Here is a 26,113-nt window from a genome sequence, read left to right as displayed (position 1 = left end):
CATGCAGATCAGACAGTTGACAGAATAACACGGCGAAACGTATCATGGCGAGCCGAACCCGTTTGTGAACGGGACAAAGGCCGTAGAAAAAAGGAATCAATTTCTAACAGGAAAATAAAAACCTAATGCATGAATTGACAATGCTTCAAGTTACTTTACGTTTCGTCAGTAATGGTAACAATCTATATAGCAGATTCTGACATTACAACGGCAATAAAACGTACGTTTCTGAAAGATTTAAATCATCATCGTCATCATCAACGGCGCGATAATCAGTATCCAGTCTAGACCTGCCTTAATAAGCCACTCCAGACATCCCGGTTTTGCGTCGAGGTCCACCAATTCGGTATCCTAGTTGCTGTTTGGCGTCCTGGCCTACGCCATCGTTCTATCTATCTGAAGCAGGGTCTACCTCATCTTCTTTTACTACCATAGATATTGCTCTTATGGACTTTGGATACGGATTAAGTGATCCGCCTACCATAACATATTGAGCCGGATTTTATCAACAACCTCACGGTTATGGTATCACTCACAGATTTCGTCGTTATGTAGACTACGAAATCGTCCATCTTCATGTAGGGGGCCAAAAATTCTTCGGAGGATTCGTCTTTCGAACGCGGCCAAGAGTTCGCAATTTTTGTTACTAAAAACACGTCTTCGAAGCATACATAAGGACTGGCAAGACCATTGTCTAGTACAGTAAGAGCTTTGACCCTACGGTGAGATGAGAGAGAAATTATCAACCATCTCAAAGTTGTAGTCTCCTATGTTTATTCTTCCCGTTTGACCAGTGCGGTTAGATGGTGGTTGGCTGGTTTTTGGGGCTGACGCTGCCACCATATATTTTGTCTTGCCTTCATTGATGTGTAGGCCAAGATCTCGCGCCGCCTGCTCGATCTGGATGAAGGAAGTTTGTATGTCTCGGGTGGTTCTTCCCATGGTGTTGATATCGTCAGCATAGGCCAGTAGTTGGGTGGACTTAAAAAGGATGGTACATTGCATTTACCGGGCTAGGTTAAAGAGGACGCATGGTAAGTCATCTCCTTGTCTTAGACCATTGTTGATATCGAATGGTCTCGAGATTGATCCTGCTGCTTTTATCTGGCCTCGCAGTGTCAGGGTCAGCCTAGTCAGTCTAATCAATTTCGTCGGGATACCGAATCCTCTCATGGCCGTGTACAGTTTTACCCTGGCTATGCTATCATAGGCGGCTTTAAAGTCTATGAAAAGATGTTGCAACTGATGTCCATATTCCAACAGTTTTTCCATTGCTTGCCGCGGAGAGAAAAATTGATCTGGTGCTGATTTGCCTGGAGTGAAGCCTCTAGGCCAATGGTGTTCTGGGCGTATGGGGCTATCCGGCCTAGCACGATAGCGGAGAATATCTTATAGATGGTACCCAACACCGTGATACCTCTATAATTGCTGCATTGCGTGGCATTTCCCTCTTTATGTATGGGACAGATAATGCTTCATTGCCAGTCGTCAGGCATTGATTCGCTGTCCCATACCTTGAGCACAAGTTGATGAACCACTTGGTGTAACTGGTCGCCTCCATATTTAACCAATTCGGCTGTAATTCCATCGGCTCCTGGCGACTTATGATTTTTTAGCCGATGAATTGCACGGACTGTTTCTCCTAAACTTGGTGGTGACAGTATTTGTCCGTCGTCTTCAGTTGGCGGGACCTCCAACTCGCCGATGTTCTGGTTGTTCAGTAGTTCATCAAAGTACTCAACCCATTGCTCTAATATGCCCATTCTGTCGGAAATCAGATTTCCCTCTTTGTCTCGGCAGGATGAGCATCGAGGTGTATAAGGCTTCATCCTGTTGACTTGTTGGTAAAACTTCCGCGCCTGGTGCGGTTGCTCCCTGGCCTTCTAGTTCACAGACTTGTTGGTTCTCCCAGGCTTCCTTTTTCCGTCTGTGAAGTCACTTCTCGGCTCGACGGGGTTCGTGATAAGTCACTGCGCGTGCTCACATCCTTTGAGAATGCAACATTACTCGGTATGCGGCATTCTTCCGTTCCGATTGAAAGGCCGCAAAAAAATGAATTTGCACTGAGCGGGATTCCAACTTTGGGCACGTTAAATATTTTACGGTATCTCTTCTCTTATGACTTGATTTGAATTTGAGTAATAGTGACACAACATTCGAATGCAACCAAGTTTAAACAAGTCGGAATACCGGAAGTTGGCACTTCCAGTACAATGGTTTAGTGTCCATCTGATGTGAGAAACTTTCAACGCACATTTTTTCATTTGTATATGGTTAAAAACCCAAAATATCCCTTCATAGTTTTTTTTTAAACTGAAAAAAAGTGCGTACACATTAGAGAGGTAGATATTATGCTCACCTTAAACAAACGAACATTGCTTATTACCGAATACTGTATTATATATGCAAATAGATAAATTGAGCGTACACAAATTTCACATTTACTTCGGTGATAAAAATATACATATGTATATAGAAAGTACTTATATTGAATACGTTTGTTCTATGTACAAATATATCTATCTGAATTAAGCACTACCCCAAAACATTTACATATATGCAGATATAAATACACATATATGTCTGTCTGTATTAATTAACATTGATATATAAATCATTAAAAAGCTAAAACGAATTGGTATTGACGAATTTAGAGGTTATGATGACCTTAACACGTTTCAGAATGTACGAAGTTCACCCAAAATGTAAAAGTTTCACTTTCTATAACTCTGTTAATATTATAATAGTTGGATTTCCTTCAAAGTTGCCAAAATTATCGTTACTCCGCATGGTCCCATTTTGTGAAAAAAAACTGTTGCACCTTCCATTGCGGTGTATTTTCCACGTCCGAACGTTTAAAAACATTACGAAAACAGACAAATAAAATTGCTATTTTTTGAGGTCTGGTGCCAAAAGCTGAGGTAAAAGTGGCTACAAACTTCTCGATTTTGGTAGCCCACACTCAATATGGTGTTGGCATAGCCATCTCAGAGGGTTTCCGTGATGCCATTAAAGAAGCCGAACGATTTAATGATCCGCTGATGAAGTTCACCATTATATCAGCTGAACGCACTATTCACTTCTTCACCGTGTACGCACAACAACCAGGTCGACGTGATGCCAAGAAAGATGCCTTCTGACAACTTCTTAATGAAAGACTTGCTACGTGCCTGCTGACGACTAAATCATCATTGTCCACAGCTTTAATGATGTTGTCGGTGAAAAGGCAGACGGTAACAGGTGCAGTGGGGGAAAGGGGTTCGGAGCGCGCAATATGGGTGGCGAGCGTATAATCGATTTTGCAGTCACTCATGACCTTGTACTTATGAATACATGGTTTATCAAACTATTGTCTCATGTTCCTACATTACATAGTGGGAACAGTAAAGCGCAAATCGATTATATTCTCATAAGACGCCGACATTTTACCACTGTCACTGATTTCAAAGCCGTTCCTTGAGACCACCGCAAGAAGAAGAAATGATCTCACTTATGCGATTATCGACGATTACGAATGGGGAAGAATCGTGGAACCAAATGAAATACATGATCCACTAAGCGGCCTCTGCAACCACTGGGGTCACCAAGTCGGGTAAGCGGTACATCAACCGAGATACTTGGCTTTGGAATGATGATGTTGAAATGAACGTCCGTGAAAAGAAATGCCTCTACCACAAATTTCTCGACGATAAAAAGCTGGCCAATTGGCAAATTTATAAAAATGCCTGGACACTCGGAATGACGAGAGAGATCTGCATGGACTTGCTAAAAGCCGTAACGAACGCAACGAAGTATCACTGTTCCAATATGGGAAAGGGAAGGTAGTCCAGCAGAATATTCAAATTACCGTCCGATCCTCTTACTTTCCCATACCATGAAAATTTTTGAACGCATTCTTGACAACCATATTCGCGAAATCATTGAAATAACCGTGAATCAAACCGGATTTGTCAAAAACTGCGGAACTACTGACGCAATATTCAAAATTACGGCGGTCTGCACGAGGCACTGGCCCATAGGGGACCATGCCGCTAGGCTCGGCTTACCCTACAACTCGCATTGCCGAAGCTGCGGAGAAGGAAGGGAAACCCTCATGCACTTTCTCTGTGATTGCCCAGCTCTGGCTCGAGTCAGGCTGCGGACACTGGGTAAACCATTCTTTGGGGACCTCAGTGAGATTTCTAGCTGCAGGGTCGGAGGGCTGCTTTCCTTCGTGAATGCTACGGGCCGGCTCTGAAGATCCGAGCCAGCTGGACTCTGCTTCCCTGTTCCTATAACAACAGTCACGGTCTTAGGAGTTTGTGGCATCAAAACGGCGGAGTTTGTGGCATCCTCGGAGCGGCCACTGATACCTACCTACCTACCCTACTGACGCAATACACGCTGCGCGGTTACTCATGGAAAAGCACCGTGAGAAGCAGCGCCCTCTTTACATGGCATTTCTGGATCTAGAGGAAGCGTTTGACCGTGTGCCACACGAACTAATCTGGTATGCTTTACGACAACACTTAGTGCCAGAAGAGCTCGTGCGCTGGGCTCATTTGCTTTACCACGATCCGAAAAGTAAAGTTCGAAGTATGGCGGGTTTATCGAAACCGCTTCGTGTCTCTATTGGTGTTCATCAAGGAAGCGTCCTCGCACCACTCCTCTTTGTTCTTGTTATAGACACCATCCCACGGGACATTCAACGTCCAGCGCTCTACACACTGCTTTATGCAGATGATGCTTTCCTAGCATCTAATAGCAAAAGTTATCTCGAGCCACTTGTCCAAAATTGGAATGATCGCCTCATGCAACACGTCTCAGATTGAATCCAAACAAAACTGAATTTTTGACTACCGATCCCCATGAAACAGGCACAATCGTTGTTAGCGGCAGTGATTTGTTCAGAACTGAACGATTTGAATATCTCGAATAAACGCTGTCAACCAATGGAGAACTGCGTTATGAAATTGCTACAGTCCAACTTGAATAATTTGAGTAATTAGAAATCGTGGATAATTCAAACCTTTTCCTTGGTCCCTAAAATTTCCTACTCCCAACTTCCGTGATTTGAACTTCCGATAGTTCCAAGTTTTTCGTTGGTGACTCCGATTTCGAATTAACTAGGTTCGACTATGTGATAATACTAATAAAAGCATTCAGAAGATAGCTGCAATAATAAACAAGTCGGAATACCGTAAGCTGGCGCTTCGATTATAAAGGTTTTGTGTTCATCTTATGTAAGAAACCTCAACGCACATTTTTCTATCCCTATATAGCTACAAATTCAAATCCATCCAAAACATAATCCTTCATATTTTTTCAAACTACATATTACAGCCATAGTTATTATCCTCACTCTACACAAACGGCCCATTTCCGAATACTGTACATATATATGCACGTATATAAATTGATCGTACCCATATTTCCGATTTACTTCGTGCGCAAAATTGTACATATGTACAAATATAGCACGTATATTAAATACCGCTGGTTTAATGTACAAATATGTCTATCTGAAGCACGCATATATAGTGTATACCTACATACACACACGTCTGTTTGGGGTAATTGATATTCATATACAACTGACTAAAAAACTAAAACAAAATAGTCTTTGAGACCTCATTCATACGAACTCCCTTGGGTCTGGTATTGATGAATTGACATGTGATGATGACGTCATACAGGTTGCAGAATGCACAAAATTCACCAAAAATTACAAAGTTTTACCCTCCATAACTTTGTTAATAATAGTTGAATTTTCTTTAAACTTGACCAATTTGTGGATTATGTTATCCCTTTCCCCGTATCGAATTTTATACTTCTGGGATGAATATAAGGGGGGCTCCCGAGTAAATTTCTAAAATGTAGAAGTATACTATTATTAACTTTATTTGTACAGATATCGGAATCGGATGTATGTTGAGGCCTAGATTTCGTAGAGACGCACCACTGTGATTTTTTCAGATTTTTCAGTTGGATCGGTTCTGAGAACGAGACCTGCTACACTTTTTGGTGGTCATATTTTGAGCCCTCACTCCCCTACGTTTCACCCGATATCAAATATAGAACCAGTTGAGAAAAGTATTAATTGAGCCCTTTCATTTGATATCCCACATGGTCACATTTTATAACAGTGCAGCATGACAGTTTTTACGGGACATAATGAACAACTTTAATACAATTGCAGTATCCGCAGACCGTTCGAAATTTTCTCCACAGAGAGGAAGGTAGAAGCCATTACTCTCCTAAAGAAATATTGAAAAGCGACTTGAATATGTTCCTAAATTTCTTAAAAAGGCAGAAGGGCTCTAGAAAGCCGTTATATTTTGCGTCAAGTCTAAATACAGGGTGCGGCAGCATAACTTCCTTTTTTAAAGTGCGTGCCACTCAGTTAGTTGATGTCATAGCGGAGCGCTAGTGGTCTCGTTCAAGAGGGGACACTTCAAAGTTTTGTCCCGACACGGTTCAGTCGCCATCATACGTTGGAATAGTGAGGAGCGTGCCGTTGCCGTTGAGGTTTACTTTTCAAGCGGATGTTCGGTTATTGCAACACAGCGTGCATTTCGGAATCGCTTTAATTTAGCCTCGTTGGCTCCCGCCCCAGGCTGCAAATCAATTGTTACATGGGTCACTACATTCAGACAAACTGCAAGTGCAACAAAAGGAAGAACTGGAGTCCCTCGGCCCGTTAGATCACCTGAGAACGTTGGAGCAGTGAGAGCGTCAATGTTGCGATCGCCACGGCGTTCTGCGCGCAAACACGCATCTGCCCTTGAACTATCCGATCGTTCTGTGAGAAGAATTCTTCGTGATGATCTTCATTTTCATCCCTATAAGATGGCGATAGTGCAGGAACTTTCAGAATGTGACTACAATTCTCGGATGAACGCGTGTGAGCTTCTTCTTGATGTCGTTCCCGAGGGTGCTATTGTTTTTTTTAGCGATGAAGCCCATTTTCATTTGCGTGGGTCGGTTAACAAACAAAACATGCGCTACTGGGCTGACACCAACCCTCAAGAATTGCATCAAAAACCTTTGCATTCACCCAAAGTCACAGTGTGGTGTGCAATTTCCTCAGCTGGAATTATTGGTCCCTGGTTTTTTGAGGAAAATGAGGTTACAGTGACAGTGAATTCGGACCGGTATGTAAACATGCTATAGAATTTTTTTTCCCATGGCTAGAAAATTTGGATTTGGGGGGCACTTGGTTCCAACAAGACGGTGCAACAGCACACACTTCAAGAGCATCGATGGCTGTTTTGAGGGAACACTTTCCAGAGCGCCTTATCTCAATTAGAGGCGATTTGGAATGGCCGGCACGGTCTCCCGATCTGTCCCCTTGTGATTTTTTTCTATGGGGTTTTTTGAAATCCCGTGTTTATGTGAACCGTCCAAGAACCCTACAAGATTTGAAGACCAACATCCAAGAAGAAATTGCCAACATAACACCTGCTATGCTAACAAGAGTCATGACAAACGCCAGAAATCGGTTTACGCAATGTATGGAGAATGGGGGACGTCACCTAACAGATTTGATCTTCAAAACAATGTACATAAAAACTTTAGACATGTACCTACATTATAAAAAATAAATAAATATTTTCCGATGCATACAATAGTTTTTATTGAGTTTTGAAAAAAGGAAGTTATGCTACCGCACCCTGTATATAGCAAGTGGTGCCAGTAAATTCAAGAGAGGACTCTGTTTCACAGAATATGGCCACGTGGGGTATCAAATGAAAGGGATCGATTAGTACTTTTCGAAACTGATCTTTTTTCTGACATTGGGTGAAAGACATGGGGCGACGGCTCAAAATGTTTGTCACAAAAAGTGTAACAGGCTCTCAGAACTTATCTAACCGAAAAATTTTTAATAGTTGTTTGCAAAACCCCCTCAAATTCATCATGAATAATGAAATTTTGTACCAATATAGGCTATACATATTAGCCATATATAAAATGGTCCTTCTACCTACCAGTTTTGTAGAAATGACACTATTACTAACGAAGTTATAATAGGTCGAAGTTGTCGCTTCAGTGCAAATTCTAATACTTTGAATGTTAATAGCATGTGAATATTCTGACATAATATACCCCCATACATTACGTGTTAGGTACTAATGGGACAAATGTCCATTCAAATGATTTTATGTAAGAAATACACAAGGCCTTCCATACCAGAAGCGTTGGCTTCCTGACTTGTTTTTATGCTTTTTTGAGCATTTGTTTTTATAAAGTATTAAAGTAAAGTACTAAAGTAGTAGTAGTAACTTTTTTTTAAATGTTATTAAGCAAACACATGAGGTACACACCTTCTAAAACTCTAATAATTTTTGCATCTTTTCCAAACTTTCCAAAATTGTATATCATATTATGACTTATACCATATTTTTGTACTGCTAGGTTGAACTTAAGATGGCTAAACTTCTAAAATGTGATAATATGCTATTATGAACTTTATTTAAAAAGATATTGGAATGGGACGTAATTTGGTGCTGAGATTTCGTATAGATGCACCTTCGTGAAGATTCAGCTTTTTCGGTTGGATATGTTCTGAGAACGAGCAGAATCGAGCATCTATAGAATCGGGATAGGTCGATTCAGATACCGTTCATCTCCGCAGATCACATGCCCTTGAAAATTATTCCGGGGTTCTTTCTCCAGCAAGAGAGGGCGATTTCTGAATGGGACGGCAATTCCGCCAGTCACCACTGAAGAGCTGCTATAGATCCTCAGTAGAATAGGTGACAGTAAAGCCCCGAGCCTGGACAGAGGACCGAATGAAGCTCGCAGTTAAATCCAGACCGGCCATATTTGCCGAGTTTTTCGAAGCTTTTAACGGCACAATGATTAAGGGTGGTGAACATCAGCCTCTCAATCTAGCTGCTTTGGGTTCGAATCCTAGTCGTCATAGATGTCCGGGCCCGTTTTGTGTTGGTCTACCTTCTGTGAGGTTGTCTATTGCGCAGCGTTAAATATGATGATAATGAAACTAAAATTTCACTGAAACACAGGTGGGGAAAACACAACAACAGCCACAAAGAGACTGTGTGTTTGTCCTATACCGCACTAAAGAGGAAATAGAAAACACTAATATCCGGGGTATATTTCCTGCAACATGGAAGCAACAGAAGTTGATGCAGCCACCTAAGACTAGTAAATCCCCAGGTGAATCATCTTCCTATAGACCCATGTGTCTTCTGGACGCAGAGCGCAAAATATTAGTACGGGTAATCTATAATAGATTGTTCCCCGTTCTTGCCGGTCAAGGAGGCAATGTGAATATGAAACTATTATAGTTGTTTGCTCGGCGGAAGATGCAATTCTGCAATTCACGGAAAGGTTGGCACCAGCAAATATTGATATTACACATATTTCCGATTAACTGGGTGCCTAGAAGTATTTATATGTACATATAAAGTACGTATTTTGAAAAACGCTTGTTCATTGTACAAACATATCTATCTGAATTAGGCACTACCCTTAGGCTTCATTTACATATACATATGTTCGTCTGGAATAAATTATATTGATATATAAATTATTAAAAAACTAAAGTGAAATGTTTACCTGCGACCTCCCATTCACATAAGCTCACTTTGTTGAAAAATTGATGTGTTATCATGACGACAGACACGTTTTAGAATGCACAAAATTCTCACAATAATCTTAATGTTAATAATAGTTGGAGTTCCTTCAAACTTCCCAGAGTTATGTCTTATGTTATCCCTTATACCACCGCCTGTAATTATAGCAAGTACCTAAGGGGGTTTCCCGCTAAGTTTCTAAAATATGAAAATATACTATTATTAACTGTCTTTGTGCAGATATCGGAATCGAATGTATTTTGAGACCTAGATTTCGATTAGATACACCTCTGTTATTTTTTTCAGAATTTTCGACTGGATAGGTTCTGAGAACGAGACCTGTTACACTTTTTGAGGAACATGTTTTGAGCCCTCACTCCCCTGTGTTTCACCCGATATTTGAGACCCCACGTGACCACATTCTGTAAAAAAAAATCGTGCACCCTCCTTTTGCATGTATGTAAACTTAACATAAAACGGCGCCACTTGCTCTATATAAAGGGAACAACAGACCACACGCTCTTAGCAATTTTCGGAACAATCGGCTTAGCCGTTTCCGAATATATCGGGTGTGACAGACAGACAGACAGACGTACAGACGGACATCGAAATTTTAGTTCACACAAAATCGGGATGCCTCACGTATGAAAGGTTTTGTGCATTTCGGAGCTTAATATAGCATGTAGTGGTAGCTTCTTCGCACTCCCCACTTTTCCAACAAATGTCAAAACTAAGACCGGCTTCATTAAGTACTAATTGAGATTTTTTATTTTATACCCCACAAGGCACCCCCATTTTACATGCATGCAAATGGGTATAACTCACTGCATGCTTGAGCGTTTGCAGCTCTCACCTTTCAACCAAATTTAGTGTCAATCGCCACAACCGTCTTCGAGAAAAATGCGTGTGACGGACAGATAGACAAACGGACAGAGCGCCTGTAGAATCATGAGAATCGTGATGGGGCGATTCAAGTGACGATCCGCTGGAGATCTACGCTACAATCTCGCTCCGGGTCTTGTCTTTTGAACATTGTGGGGAAATACTAGAGCGAGTAATCTACAATAGATTACTCCCGGTTGTTGAGAGCCAGGGAGGTTTCTCAGATCGACAGTATGGCTTCCATAAACCCAGATCAACCATTCCTGTTCTTTTTCTTCAGCCTCTGTCCCGTTCACAAGCCGGGTCGGCTCGTCGTGATCGGTTTCGCCATTTGGCTCTATCGAATGCGATATGATCTGGGTGCAATCTCGTGGCCTTCAAATCCCCATCATGCGTATCAAGCCACCGTTGTTTAGGTCTGCCTTTTGGTCGTTTACCATTGACTTCGATCTTCAGACCAATCTTGGCAAGTAAATTCTCGTTTGCACGAATTGCGTGACCATACCATCGAAGACGCCTCTCGCAACTTTTCCACGATCAGTGCAACCCCATAACGATCGTCGATATCCTCATTTCGGATGTGATCTAAACGTGTGACGCCACTGGTCCAACGTAGCACCTTCGTCTCCATTACCGCAAGACGCCGTTCATTGTCTTTTATAGTCGACCAACACTCAGAACCATAGAGAGCGACTGGGCGGACGACATTGCGGTAAATTTTAGATTTGAGACGTTCGTTGATACGCCGATCACAAAGAACACCAGATGTGGAACGTCACTTCATGCAGGTTGCGTTAATGCGTGAAGCAATTTCATAACGCAGTTCTCCATTGGCTGATAGCGTTGACCCGAGGTATTTAAATCGCTCAGTTCTGGGCAGATCACTGCCGTTGACAGTGATTGTGCCTGTTTCATGGAGTGGGTCGTCAAAAATTCAGTTTTGTTTAAATTCAATCTGAGACGTGTTTCATGGGGCGATCATTCCATTTTTGAACAAGTTGCTCGAGATCATTTTTGCTATCAGATGCTAGGAAAACATGATCTGCATAAAGCAGTGTGTAGCGCGCTGGACGTTGGATATCCCGTGTGACGGTGTCCATAACAAGAACAAAGAGGAGTGGTGAGAGGGCGCTTCCTTGATGAACACCAACAGAGTCACGAAGCGGTTTTGATACACCCACCATACTTCGAACTTTACTTTTCGGATCGTGGTAGAGCAATTGAACCCAGCGCACGAGTTCTTCTGGCACTACATCTTGTCGTAAAGCATACCAGATTAGTTCGTGTAGCACACGGTCAAACGCTTTTTCTAGATCCAGAAAGGGAGTGTAAATAGGGCGATGCTTCTCACGGTGTTTCTCCATGAGTAACCGCGTAGCGTGTATTGCGTCAGTAGTTCCACAGTTCTTGACAAATCCGGCTTGATTCACGGTTATTTCAACGATTTCCCGAATACGGTTGACAAGAAAGCCAGACCAACCAATGATGTCATTAAAATGGTTATTGGCTTGGCCGAACATGCAATCCACAGGGCTCCGTACTAGGCCCACTACTGTGGAACATCATGTGCAACAATGTACTTAATCTTCCCCTTCCAGTGGTGGGTTAGACCGACTACATGCCGCTCGTTGTGGAAGCAAAGGATCACAAAGGTGCTGAGTTATACTCATGCGAAGCGATCAGTGCTATTGAGGGTTGGTTAGAGTTTTCTGGTCTGACACTTGCGGAGGAAAGAAAACGGAAGCGGTGAATGTGACGGCAATCCCGCCTGCCACCAGACACGAGCTGCTGGAAATCTGCTTTAGAATAGGAGACAATAAAGCGCCGGGCCTGGACGGAGTACCGAATGAGGCCCTTAAGCTTGCCGTCAAATTCAGGCCGGACATGTGCGCTGAGTTGTTCGAAGCGTGCATGTCCGAGGGAATATTTCCAGCGGCATGGAAGCGACAGAAGTTGGTACTTCTGCCTAAGCCTGGTAAACCTCCAGGTAAACCATCCTCATACCGACCCATATGCCTTTTGGACACGGTGGGGAAAATGTTAGAGCGGGTAATCTATAATAGATTACTCCCGGTTGCTGAGAGCCAAGGTGGCCTTTCATATCGGTAGTATGGGTTCCGTAAAGCCAGATCAACCATTGATGTCATCAAATTGGTTACTGGCTTGACCGAAGATGCCACGGAAAGGGTAGTGCCAGCAAATATTGCGTGGTGGTAACTCTGGACGTGAAAAATGCGTTCAGTTCAGCCAATTGGAATCTCATACGCAAATCTCTAGCGATGGTTGGTATTCCCGCCTATCGCGCTGCTATCGTCTGAAGCTACGTAACTGAAAGGAGGCTCTGGTATGACACCGATGGCGGACCCCAGAAGTTTTGTTTTACAAACAAAACCTTAAAAATGTGGACCCCTTTCGTATGTATGGTACCCTAAATCACTGCACCAAGGGATAGCATAGAAATGAAGTTTCATTTCGACACGAAATTTAAATCACAATAGAGCAACACGCTAACTGGGAGAACGTGGCATACTTTGAACCTATAGGTAAGCACATTAGTATATTTCAACAGAAATGTACGACATGAATAGTTGTGCCTCCCTCAACCTCGAAGGGAACTACAGTGGGCAAAACATTGCTATTCTAACCGATAGCTACCAAGGTACTTAGCTCCAATCAGGTGAACTTAAGTGGTATACGAATGTCTTAATAGATTGAATACGTCCACCCTATACAATTAGATCTGGATTCTCTGACAATGAAGTAGCGGATGAGCTGGCTAGGAAAGGAGAAGGAATGTCGCTATACGGACCAGTATCATTCTGTGGATTCGGAAAGGGGTTCATGGCTATGAAGTTAAAATATTAAGAGGAGCGGGTGTCGGAACAATACTGAACGAACCTACCAGGAATGGAACAGTTCAGGATGCTCATGAGGGATATGAACCCGAGCGCCTAAAGGGTTTTTTAAACCTCATCAAGAAGAACCTCAGGATCACAGTAGGAACACTCACTGGTCACTGCAGGCTGAATTATCCCCTGGGGAGGCTAGGGTGATCCACGGAGAGGAGGGTGATGAAACCTCCATACATGTTCTAGGGCAATATCCGACACTTGTGCAAAGAATGATCAAGTACCTGGGAGACTACGTAATACAGATGCCAGGCTGAAAGACTGGAGATGGGGTACATGTTAGAATTTCTGCCGGTTGTAGGCTTGATTAACATACATATTAACTATAGGTGCACTCAATATAACCATTAAAGAGGCACAATAGTTCTTTTAGAATGTAGTGGAACTAACCTCCCTTGACAATATTATTATATAAGTCCGCTAGCTAGCTAGGGTCATTTAAATAGCCCTTACGTAGTGTACAAAAATTCACTGTCTCAGATAAGTAGAGGTAATTTTTAATGTAATGTAACCTTTTGTTACATGCAGATATGATATGGATCCCACAATGATTTTCTAGCAATTTCCACCTAGTGAGGAGACGTTTGTTGTTTATATTAACCTTTGACTAATTTCCAAAGCTTCTATTGTCATGTCCCATCTTATTATTTATGATTGTTATACAACAACGAGCATTGTAAATCACTTTCTTTGACCCATCACTCCTTTATTTCATAACCGATGTCAAAACTGAAACCTACTTGGTAGAGTACTAATCAAAACGGTTAAAATTATTTGAAAATATTGTGTTCTTCAGACATATTTAATACAATGCATATTTTGGTAAGAGAGATTGGGCCGCCTTTCGTGAAATAACAATAATCGTTGGCGCAACAATCCATAAGATCAAAATGCAGGAAGCAATGTGGTCACATTGCGCCCGCCCGATATTATTATTACCTTGATTTAACTCAAGTATTCATTCACAGCTGAGTTGGCTGGTATCAGATGTCAAATTGCGATGCAAATTCCCCTGCTACCAATGAGATTTGAACCGCGACAGCCTTGTGCTCTAACCACTCAGCTATCTGGACACATTCGCATTCTTATGAAATTACTACATATTATCATTGATTTAGTTCTGTAACTTATTTGAAATAATTTAATCATTAGAAACGCAATAATATTAAATTTAGCTTCTACACTGGTCAGCCTATTTAGCCTTTTGTGAGAGTTTTAACTAGTTTAAATTTTACTTATTGCTGAAATCACACTCACCTGAGATTACTTTTTTCGCTTTAGATTCTGTGCAAATTACTTGTCCACGGATCGGGTGACAGACGGCAATATATCGTTCTATCGTGAAACTTACTGTTATATAAATGGATGTGTAGGCTGTAATGAATAAAAAATAATGATTTATGTTCTGAGTCTTTTATTTCAATAAACTTTATTATTTTTATAGGTGTTCCAAGACCGACACTTGAACATCATGGTTTTGTCACAGGGTATCAATTCTCGATCAGTATAGTATAGGTTGGGTGCAAAACGAAATCACCCGTGCATGTGATAAATTAGTGCTGCCTAAAGCGAAGGAAGACGAAGACTTGATGGAATCATATCCAATCATTACATACTGAATTGGCATTAAATTTACAGAAATGGGTCCCATCAGTTAACCGAACAGCACTTTGTCTCCTTCATGAAAAGAAGATAGTATTATACATGTGGTGAGATATTTGTGTACAGGAGCACCAGGATCGACTGTGAACTGAGTGCTTGTGGTTTTGCTTTCTCCTATAACTTTTCCAATTATTACTGATTGCCTTTAAAATCATCATTTACATTTGATTACTTTCCATGTTTATTACACTCCTCCTGACATTACTTCGGGCCTATAAAATAATAAAGCGGTGGAGTTTTTTTAAGGTTTTGTGTGAAACAAAACCTTATTAGAATCGAGACGGTGTCTGTCTGTCCGTCTGTCCGTCTGTCCGTCTGTCTGTCTGTCTGTCTGTCTGTCTATCTGTCTGTCACACCCGATTTATTCGGAAACGGCTGGACCGATCATCACGAAAATTGGTGAGAGTATGTAATCTGGTGTTCCCTTTACATGCAGTAAGTGGCGCCATCTTCTGTTACGTTTAAGGGAGGGCCTCCCCATACATGTGAATGGAGGGTGCAAATTTTTTTTTCATAGAATGTTAGCATGTGGGATATCAAATGAAAGGCCTCAATTAGTACTTTTCGAAACTGATTCAATTTTTGATATTGGGTGAAACATAGAGGAGTGAGGGCTCAAAAAATGACCCCCAAAAAGTGTAACAGGTCTCGTTCTCAGAACCTATTCAACCGAAAAATCTGAAAAAAATCACAGTAGTGTATCTAAACGAAATCTAGGCCTCAAAATATATCCGGTTCCGATATCTGCACAAATAAACTTAATAATAGTATATTTCCACATTTTAGAAATTTACCCGGCAACCCCCCTTATGTTCATCCTAGAAGTACAAAATTTGGCATGCGTATAATGAAGAACATAGTGCACATACTAATCAAGTTTGAAGAAAATCCAACTATTATTAATAAAGTTATCGGGGGTAAAACTTTACCATTTTTTGTGAATTTCGTGCACTTTTCAATTTGCATGACGTCATCCTCACATATCAATTCGTCAATACCACAACCAAATCAGTTCTTATGAATGGGGTCGCAGAGAATTATTTTGTTTTAGTTTTTTAGTCATTTGTATATGAATATCAATTGTGTACGTAGGTATATAGTATACGCGTGTTAATGAACTTTGCTGGTCCTGGCTATTCAGATAGATATAAGAAATAAATCGGAAATATGGGTACGATCAATTTATATACGTGCACATATGTGTACAGTATTCGGAAATAGGCAGTTTGTTTGTTTAGGGTGAGCGTAATATCTATGGCTGTAATATGTACGTATGGCTCGTAGTTTGGAAAAATATGAAGGAATATGTTGGGTTTGTAACTATATACGGATAGAAAAATGTGCGTTGAAATTTCTTACATAAGATGAACACAAAACCTTTATACTCGAAGCGCGAGCTTCCGGTATTCCGACTTGTTTAGTGATTGTTTCGGTGATTTCATTTTGAAAGTTACAGCCGGAATAGTGGCAATAATGGTCTCACCCACTTTACGGTTTCCGCCAGCCTTACTGTTTGGATTTTTCGTCTTACGTATAGATATCTTTATAATGCAGCAGAGTCTTTGAACTTGACGGATTTTTTATAGCTCAGTGTGAGAGCATCTGCCTTTCATTGTAAATATTTACATATTGAACGGTTGCTGCTTTTGCCTCCAGTTGTGACTTATACATACATATATTATTATTCTTTGTTTCTTTGTTAATATTACAACTGCAATTATTTCCTTTTTTTCCTATGGCCACTGGCCTAATCGTCCTAGCCTTTCAATTCCTTCCAGCATGCTCTCCCATTCTTCACTTCTACTTTCTTCCGTTATGAAATCTTGCTCTGCCCTGAATTCCAATACCACCAAAATTTCCTTGGCCGCACTCTCGATTTCTTTCTTTCCACCCTCCCCGACCGCCACCTCTCTTTATTTCCTTGCACATACCCGTACGTCAAAACTGATGCTCACCACCCCGCGCTTGAATTTGAGGCGGAGCTCCCTCGTTCAAACTCCAAAACCGAACATAAATTTACTAAGTTCAACTTCCGCAAAGCCAATTTCGACGGTCTGAAGTCAGCTTTAGCGCCTTTCCACTGGGTACATATATTAAGTAACTCAACGTGTGATCAAGCTCTAAGCACCTTTTACAATATCTTGTCCGATCTCCACTCCTGTTATGTCCCTTCTTTCCCTGCTTGCCTATGTTCGTATCCAACTTGATTCACAACGAAGATTTTTAACAATATTCGTCTGAAACATGCGCTGCGGAAGAAATTTCGGGCTTCTAGGAGTGACGCCGACCTTGCTCACTTTAAGACTATGTGTTCCACTATGAAGTCAATAAATAAAAAAGCGCATAAAAGTTACTTATTGAGCGTCGAAGCCGCTCTTGTCCGCGGTAAATTGAAACTCTTTTAATCTCACACTCGCAATTCTCGTAATTCCACTTAATCTCTCCCTTCTTCTATCAGTTTTGCTGACTCCACTGTCAACTCCCCACAACAATCCTGCTCTGCACCTACTTATCTACCGTGTTTTCTCCCTCGACCCTTCCACCCTGTACGCCTCCTCTAACTGCAGACTGTTACGAATTTCTGGCCATTCCTCTCCTTACGCCTTCTTGGTTGAATTCCGTTCTTGACATCAATGTCGGACCTGGACCCGATGGGCTTCCGAACCTCATCCTTCTTAACTGTAGAAAACACATTTTCCTCTCCCTGCGTATAATCTACGACAAAAGTCTAAGTCAGTCAAAAGAAGAAACCTTCCCCATCTCGAGAAAGAGGACCTTTCTCTTGCTGTGAACTACCGCCCCATCTCTCTTCTCTCCTCTTGCTCCAAAATTCTGGAAAGATACGTCAACGACTGGTTGACCACGCACTTCGGTCACTGCGTTGTCAAAGAGCAGTATGGTTTATACCTTCTTCTTTATACCTTCTGGCCTTTACCAATTTCTTTGCTAAATGCTTTAATTCGCGACAGGAGGTACATGCTATTTTTACTGATTTCTCCGAAGCCTTTGATACCATTGACCATATTCCTCTCTCTAAACTCTCATTACACAACTTCCCTCCCTCAATCATCTCATGGCTGTCCTCCTGGTACCGTTCCTGCAAAGCTCCTTTTCATAGTGATTCATCTCGTTCCATCTCTCCTTCCTCTGGCGCTTAGAAAGGCTTTATACTTGGCCCTCTGCTCTTCCTGGTTTTTATCAATGACCTCACCTTCATCCTCACTTGCCCGTTGCTTTACGCAGACGACCTTAAATTTCGTCTGCGCTGGACTGTGCTCTGTTGCAGTCCAACTTTGATAATATGGTCCTTTGGCGTTCATTCAACAAGCTTAAACTGAATGTCAGTAAATGCCACAGGATGTGTTATTCGCTTAAACCCTGCCCAACATCCTTTTCCTATTCTCTTAGTGGACAAGCTTTTTCACTACTGATCACCTTCCAAGACCTGGGGTAATATTCTAAGACAAACTTCGTTTGAATTCCCACTTCGTTGATATCATCAACAGAGCTTTCAAAATGGCTTGTTTTATCCTACGTTTCTCCTACGACTTTACCTCAATTCAGCCCTCCTTAACACTCTTCAACTCCATTGTCAACAACATCCTTGAATATCTTCTTCCGCATCTGTGAATGTCGCGCTCTTGAAATTGTACAACGCAAATTCATCCGGACTCTATTTTAAAACAAGTCGGAATACCGGAAGCTCGCGCTTCGGGTATAAAGGTTTTGTGTTCATCTTATCTAAGAAATTTCAACGCACATTTTTCTATCCGTATATAGTTACAAATCCAACAAACTCCTTCATATTTTTCCAAACTACGAGACATACGTCCATATTACAGCCGTAGATATTACGCTCACCCTAAACAAACAAACTGCCTATTTCCGAATACTGTACACATATGTGCACGTATATAAATTGATCGCACCCACATTTCCGATACTTCTTATATACTTCTTATATCTATCTGAATTAGGTACTACCCGCAAAGTTCATTAGCACGCATATACTATATACCTATATACACACATGTCTGGTTGGAGTAATTGATATTCATATACAAATGACTCAAAACTAAAACAAAATAATTCTTTCCGCCCCCCTCCATAAGAACTCATTTCGTTGTGGTATTGACGAATTGACATGTGATGATGACGTCATGCAGGTTGTAGAGTGCACGAAATTCACGAAAAATTGTAAAGTTTCACCCCCTATAACTTTGTTAATAATGGTCGGATTTTTTTCAAACTTAACCAGATTGTGCACCATGTTCTTCGTTACACCTATGCTAAATTTTGTACTTCTGCGATGAACATAAGGGGGGTGCCGGGTAAATTTCTAAAATATGGAAATATACTATTATAAACTTTATTTGTGCAGATATCGGAACCGGATATATTTTGAGGCCTAGATTTCATAGAGATGCACTACTATGATTTTTTTCGGATTTTTCGGTTAGATAGGTTCTGAGAACGAGACCTGTTACACTTTCCGGGGGTCACATTTTGAGCCCTCACTCCCCTACGTTTCACCCAATATCAAATATTGAACCAGTTTCGAAAAGTACTAATTGAGACCTTTCATTTGATACCCCACATGGCTACATTCTGTGAAAAAAAAATTTGCAGCCTCCTTTCACCTGTATGGAGAGCCCCCCTTAAACTTAACACAAAATGGCGCCAGTCGCCGCATGTAAAGGGAACAGCAGATCACATACTCTCACCAATTTTCGTGACAATCGGTTCAGCCGTTTCCCAATAAATCGGGTGTGACAGACAGACAGACAGACAGACAGACAGACGGACAGACAGACAGACAGACAGACAGACAGACAGACAGACGGACAGACAGACATCGAATCGATTCTAATAAGGTTTTGTTTCACACAAAACCTTAAAAAGAACCTTCCACGGGTTGACTATCCGTCACGACTCCGCATCCTCAATCTCCCCTCCCTGCTTCACCGGCGCAACATCCGGTATACGGTGTAGACCTGCCTTAATAAGGAACTCCAGACGCCCGATTCTGTGCCGTCTTCCTTGATATGTGCACTCTTTTCAAACTCTGCAATTGCATGATGGACAGCTCTGTCAACTCTGCCGTTGTAGGACGTCATCTGACTTTCGCTTTTTTGGATCATCAGAAAATCTCTTAAAAAGAAAAACTTCTGAAAACATATACAGGATGACAAAACGCCTTCAAGGTATACAAATTTATCAATACCTCTTTGAATGTCAGTATCATACTTAAGTGAATGATTTAACCAAGGAAATGCATGCAAATGTACAAATGGGACAAATGCCCACTTAAATATGCTTATATAGAAATACACAAAACCTTCCATACGTGAAGCGCTTAGCTTCCGGTTTCTCGACTTGTTCCAGGTTTTGTTTATAAAATTATTAAAATCGGTTCAATGTCCGCATGTCATTCGCACTTTCCTTAGGAACGGTTACACCGATTGCCACGAAATTTGATGAAAGGTGGGAACGGTGAACTCCCACATATGCAGTGAATTACAGCCTTTTACGTTGAGTTCAGGGGCGAGTTTTCATACATATAAACAAGCCAGGAAACCGGAAGCTTGACGCTTCAGGTATTAAAGGTTTTGTGTATTTCTTTTATAATGTATATTTCTCCCATTAGTAGTATTAGTAGCACGTTATATATGCATACATTATGTGAGAATATCCACTTTCAAGTGATATTAACATTCATAGCCTTGAATTTGCACAGAAGCGACAGTTTTGACCGAATATGACTTTGTCAGTAATAGTGCGATGTTCGCCAAATTTGACAGGATCATGCTCTATGCTGTAATCTATATTGCTGCAATTTCGTGATTGTAGGGTGAACTGAAAGGGCGTTTCCCTGTCAATTACTAAAAATTATAGTAATGCACTATTATTAATTTTATTTGAACAGCTTTCGGTACGGAGGGTATTTCGGAGCCGAGGCGCCATATAGTGGCAGCCTCTTGATTTATTTCAAATTTTTCGGTTGGGTAGTTTCTGGGAATGGGTTCGTTAAAGAAATGATCACTTTCAACCCCGCGCAGTCCCCTTCTTTCCAACAAATGTCAAAACTAAGACCGGTTTATTACTAACCGAGACTTTTAATTTGATTTTGTTTCACACAAAACCTTAAAGAGCTAAAAAATGAAAACCGAGATGTCCTCATGGAACCCGGCGTTCATATAAGTTCACTATATATGATGAGGACGTCTTCGAGTGCAATAAATTTACCTGAGATGCATACTGAACTTAACTTCTAAAACTTAGTAATGTACCATTCTTAACTTTATTTGTGCAAATATCGGAACGGGATTTCAAATAGATGCATCATTTTGTTTTTTTTTCGATTTTTCGGCTAGGATAGGATCGCCTGTGTTTCACACAATATCGGAAATAAGATCATTTTCAATAAGTATTAATCGAACCCTTTCATTTGATACTCAACTTGACCATATTCTATGAAAAACAATGTTCCACCCTCCTTTTGCATGTATGAGCAGTGCCCCGCCAAACGGATTCACAGACCACACTTTCTCACCAAATTTCGTCACAATCGGTTCAGTGGTCTTTGGGTAAATCGGGTGTGTTAGACATTGAATCGATTTTAGTAAGGTTTTGTTTCACACAAAACTTTAAAAAGATCTCGGAGTGGAATATGCATATTTTGAGGCCTAGATCTACTTCAATGTTTTTTTCAACGGATTGGTTGTGAGAACGAGATCTGGGAGAGCTTATGGTGCCTACATTCTGCATGCTAGCCTCTTCCATTTAACTGATGCTGGTATTTATAGTTAGGCCAATTTTAAAAAGTAATAACCGCGCGTGGCCATGAGCTGGGTTGTGCTAGGTAAGAACCCAATTAGCGCCGTGGTGTATCATGTTCATACCGCAAACTATAAAATCGTGGTTGTCGCGGTAAGCAAGAAAAATAGAATCTAACTGGCGCTAGCGCTAACGAAGGATAGCAGAAATTTCTTTAAAGTTCTCAAAAGATTGTTTACCTTGTGTCCACAACCTTGGCTTAGCTAGAGTTAAGTGATCGGGTCTTGTTGTAGGAGAGCCTCCATGGCCGTATTTGGGTAACAAAAATGTATAACTCCCTTTCACATGCACGGGCGGACCCCCCATAGAGAACGCTTAAAGCAAACTATCTTCTGGAAAAATGGAGTTTACCGCTGCGTTGGTCCACAATGATAGGAGAAATAGCCATAAATAAAGAATATTTTGAGGTGGTGCACCATCAGTGTCCGGATGTTTAGTGGTTAAAGCACTAGACTGTCGCAATGGAAAGTTGCGGTTCAAATTTTTCTGGTGGTATAGGGATCTGTATTGTGACTGGAAGTCGTATGGCATACCACCCGGCTCCGCTGTGAGGGATTACCGAAATGTCCGGATAGCTAATTGCTTATAGCACAAGGCTACCATACGGAAGGTCGCGGTTCAAATCTCACTGGTGGCAGTGGAATTTGTATCGTGATATGACGTCGGATACCAGTCGACTCAGCTCTGAATGAGTACCTGAGTCAAATCAGGATAATAATCTCGGGCGAGCGCAATGCTGACCACATTGCCTCCTTCAGTTTACTGTAGTGTACGGTTAAGGTCTTGAATGAAGTGCTCTAACACACTTCAAGGCCCTGATCCAATATGGACTGTTGCGCCAACGATTATTATTATTTCCCGAGTTATCACAATCTCGGCAGATGCCGGATTTTACCTAATACTAGCACTAAGTACCAAGCATTTAGGCTCTGACGATCCTACCTACTTAAAAACTAAAGGGGCGCTGGTGGTGGTGGCTGGTAATAGGTCAGTGGGAGAATCCGTCGAGTACTCCCCGCAACATCGAGCACGTATGCAGAATGGTGCCAGACTCAGAACGTGCCGGTCCCAATACATGCTCCAAGCAGAACTATCAAGTACTGCTTGCGGCTCATATCGGTAAACCGGACATGTTCCCGTGATCAGCCCATGCCCGCATGCAAGGTTTTGATGGATAACCTTAAATACAGCATTATGACTGTTGATGTATTTTTTTTGTTTTTTATGGATGGAGGTGGAAATCTTAGAAAGACGCTGCTGCGCCAGGTTGCAGCAGTGTGTGGGATTCACACCCACTAGAACCACCCCCACTCTTCCGCCCCTCCCCGCGGGACCTCTGTGAAGTATTACTTCGCGGGGGAGGCTCTGGTTCGCTATATCAGCTCGTCCATGTCACGTCTCCGTCGCGCCGCCTTCCGGGCTCGGTCCAATTCCAGGAGTTTTGTTTGCACCACGGCTACTGCCTCATTTACCGCCATCCAGTTTTCCTCCGACTTCAACATCTCTTTCACCAGGTTGGAGGGCTCGATGTCCACCCCCTAGATGCTATTTAACCTCCTTTTCTGCTGCAGAAATCTGGGACAATGGAACATAACGTGCTCCGGGTCCTCGAGTGTAGCACCGCATTTAGGACAGTTCGGAGACTCGTCCAACTCGAAGCGATGCAAGTACTTCCTATAGCCACCGTGTCCCGTAAGGAACTGTGTCAGGTGGTAATTCAATTCTTCGTGCTTTCGGTTGACCCATTTTTCGATACACGGGATCAATGTATGGGTCCACCTGCCCTTGTCGGAGTTATCCCATCGTTGTTGCCACTTGCCACACATCTCTCTCCTGATGGCCTTTCGGAAATCCACATTCACCTCGGCTGGATTTGCCTTCCGTTTTTCGTAGAGCCAGTGTGCCTCGCACGCTAGAAGATCTGTAGAGATCATTCCTACGATAACACGCACTGCCTCCGTCGACGCCTTCCTAAATGCGCTGTACACCCTTAGCGCAATTGGCCGTATGCCGAACATATCTTCCTCCGGTTAACAGCGTGGTTCAATGCTTCCGCCCAGACGGGGCCGCGTATAGCAGGATCGACCTCACTTGGGGAGCTTGGCCATTCGTAACCATGACTTGATGGTATGAATGGCTTCATTTGCATAAAGCTCCACATCCTCGGGATGCTTTGCAATTGCAACTACCGCCAAGTCGTCCGCGCAACCACCAGGCCATCTTCCTCAGCATTGAAAACCGAGGAAGCATTCAACGACGCTCTGGAGATGGAAAGGCTAAAGTTGTTGGCTGGTCCATCGAAGCTTTCGACGAGGAGACATTCCTGGCCGCATTGGAGGGAGCCCATGATCCGGATGGAACAACGGTGAAAAGGGTCACACAGCTGTCTCAGCGTGTAGCCGAAGCATGCGACGCTACGATGCCACGACGACGTTTGCACCACAGCAAGAGGCCAAACTACTGGTGGAACACGGAGATCGCTGCCTTGAGATCCTCTTGTCTCCGCGCGAGGACACTTTCCCACAGGATAAGGGGAAGGCTGGAGCACCAGGAGCGTGAGGAGCAATACAGGGATCTGCGAAGCAACCTTAAGAAGGCCATTCGGAGAAGCAAGCGGGAATGCTACCAGAAGCTCTGCATGGAGGCTAATACGAATTTTTATGGCACTCTGGTCTATGTCGCTAAGGTTGAACTGTTGCTTTAGCGCAGCACAGATGTCTTCCCATGAGGTGACTTCATCTAGGTCCTTGCATTCAACCACTATCTCCTGTTTCCGAGATCTTACCTCAGCTTCCTCTCCAAGTACACTTTCCACCTTCCCGCGGAAATTATCGGCCGACTTGTCGGCGGATTTACTTAACTCCAGCATCAGATCCCCTCTCTGTGTTCGCCTGATACGGCTCACACTATCCCTCAAACTCTTCAATTCCGGGTCTGACTTCACCTTTCGGAGGATGTCAGCATAGGACATATTTCCCTTCTTGGAAATAATTATTATTTCCGGGCGGAGCTTCTTTTTGTCCTTTTTCCTCTTGTTGCTCACCTTAGTCCATTGTTCGGGCCTCCGGGCGTTGGTTTCTTCCACTTTTGTAGGTGTGTAGGAGTTGTGGCTGCAATCGTGAGATTACCGACTTTCGCGGGTACTCTCGCCGGCTTCGCCTTCTTTGGTGAAGAGGCTTTTTTCTTCTTCGGGACTTGCTGTGGTCCAAGAGGCTCGCTGGTACCGCCTGCTTTATCACGAGGAGGCGTCACCTGCGTTTCCCTTGTGACCTTTCCAACTGATGCTTGGGAATTCTTTTCTTCGAGGGCCTTGATATAAGACAATTTAATGCCTCTTATCAAGGCTCGAATATTTTGGTGGATATTCCGTCTCTCCTTGATGAACTCGCACAGTTCATTTATTCGTTCCCCGAGTGTAACGAACGCCATGTATGGCGGTATGTTCCCGTTTGCTTTCGCGCCTTGCGCCACAAGGAATGATCTCGATTAAGGGACTATTCGTATTTCTTTCAGAGTCCCGCGACGAATCTTGACTACCAAAAAGAACCATTGTTCTCGGTGGTGATCTCCCAAGTTTCGAACTCGTCCTAAAAGGATCCGGTGTGGACCTAATTTCCACTCCACCATTATCTCTTGTAGCATTAGATGCCACAGTAGCCAAGTTTCCCAATACTGAGGCACTGCGGTCGTTGGATATCGACGGCCGGGAGCCCGCTTGCTCACTCCCAAAAACCGCCGGCACTGGGCTTCCGAAGCCCTCCACCGTAAAAAAATTACTTTTCTTCTCTTCCATATTTGGTTTAATTTCTGGGTGTCCTTCCCATAGCCAATTTTTATCCACGGGTGGGCGTTTACTTCCCACCTACCCGGCCAGCGCATAAGCATGCCCATACACGCACATTTCCGGATGCGTGCATGTGCATGCCCATGACACATTCGCCGAGCATTCCCTTATCCGCACGAAGGGACGCGCCTGATGGGAGATTTGGCAACTCCGCACAGGGCCTGTTGATGCATTGCACCGGTGCCATAACAGTACAGTCAGAAATGAGATGGTCCAACGTCTCTAACGCCCAACCACACATTCTGCACTGGTCGTTCTCCACCCGTTCTTTCATGGTGAGCTTTTTATAAGCTCGGGTGGCGACCACGCCGTCCTGAATGGCACACATGAACCCCTCCGTCTCAGCAAAGAGCTCCACACCACACAGCCATCTGTTCGACAAATGCAAATCGACAAATGGC

At 42.6% G+C, this 26,113-nt stretch overlaps 1 protein-coding gene across 4 annotated transcripts in view; it reads right to left on the bottom strand.

Annotated features, from left to right (window-relative positions):
- The window catches only part of LOC119655342, a 600,578-nt gene that overhangs the window by 158,167 nt on the left and 416,298 nt on the right, over positions 1–26,113 (bottom strand). For all 4 annotated transcript variants that reach the window (XM_038061190.1, XM_038061188.1, XM_038061191.1 and 1 more), the window contains one exon: positions 14,627–14,743. In XM_038061190.1, coding sequence (XP_037917118.1) covers positions 14,627–14,743 — 117 coding nt within the window. The remainder of the gene's footprint in view (positions 1–14,626; positions 14,744–26,113) is intronic.

The sequence above is a fragment of the Hermetia illucens genome, chromosome 4 (assembly GCF_905115235.1).
Source record: "Hermetia illucens chromosome 4, iHerIll2.2.curated.20191125, whole genome shotgun sequence".
NCBI classification, from domain to species: domain Eukaryota; kingdom Metazoa; phylum Arthropoda; class Insecta; order Diptera; family Stratiomyidae; genus Hermetia; species Hermetia illucens.
The sequence above is the reverse complement of the archived record's forward strand: the minus strand, read 5'-3'. Positions and strand labels throughout refer to the sequence as shown.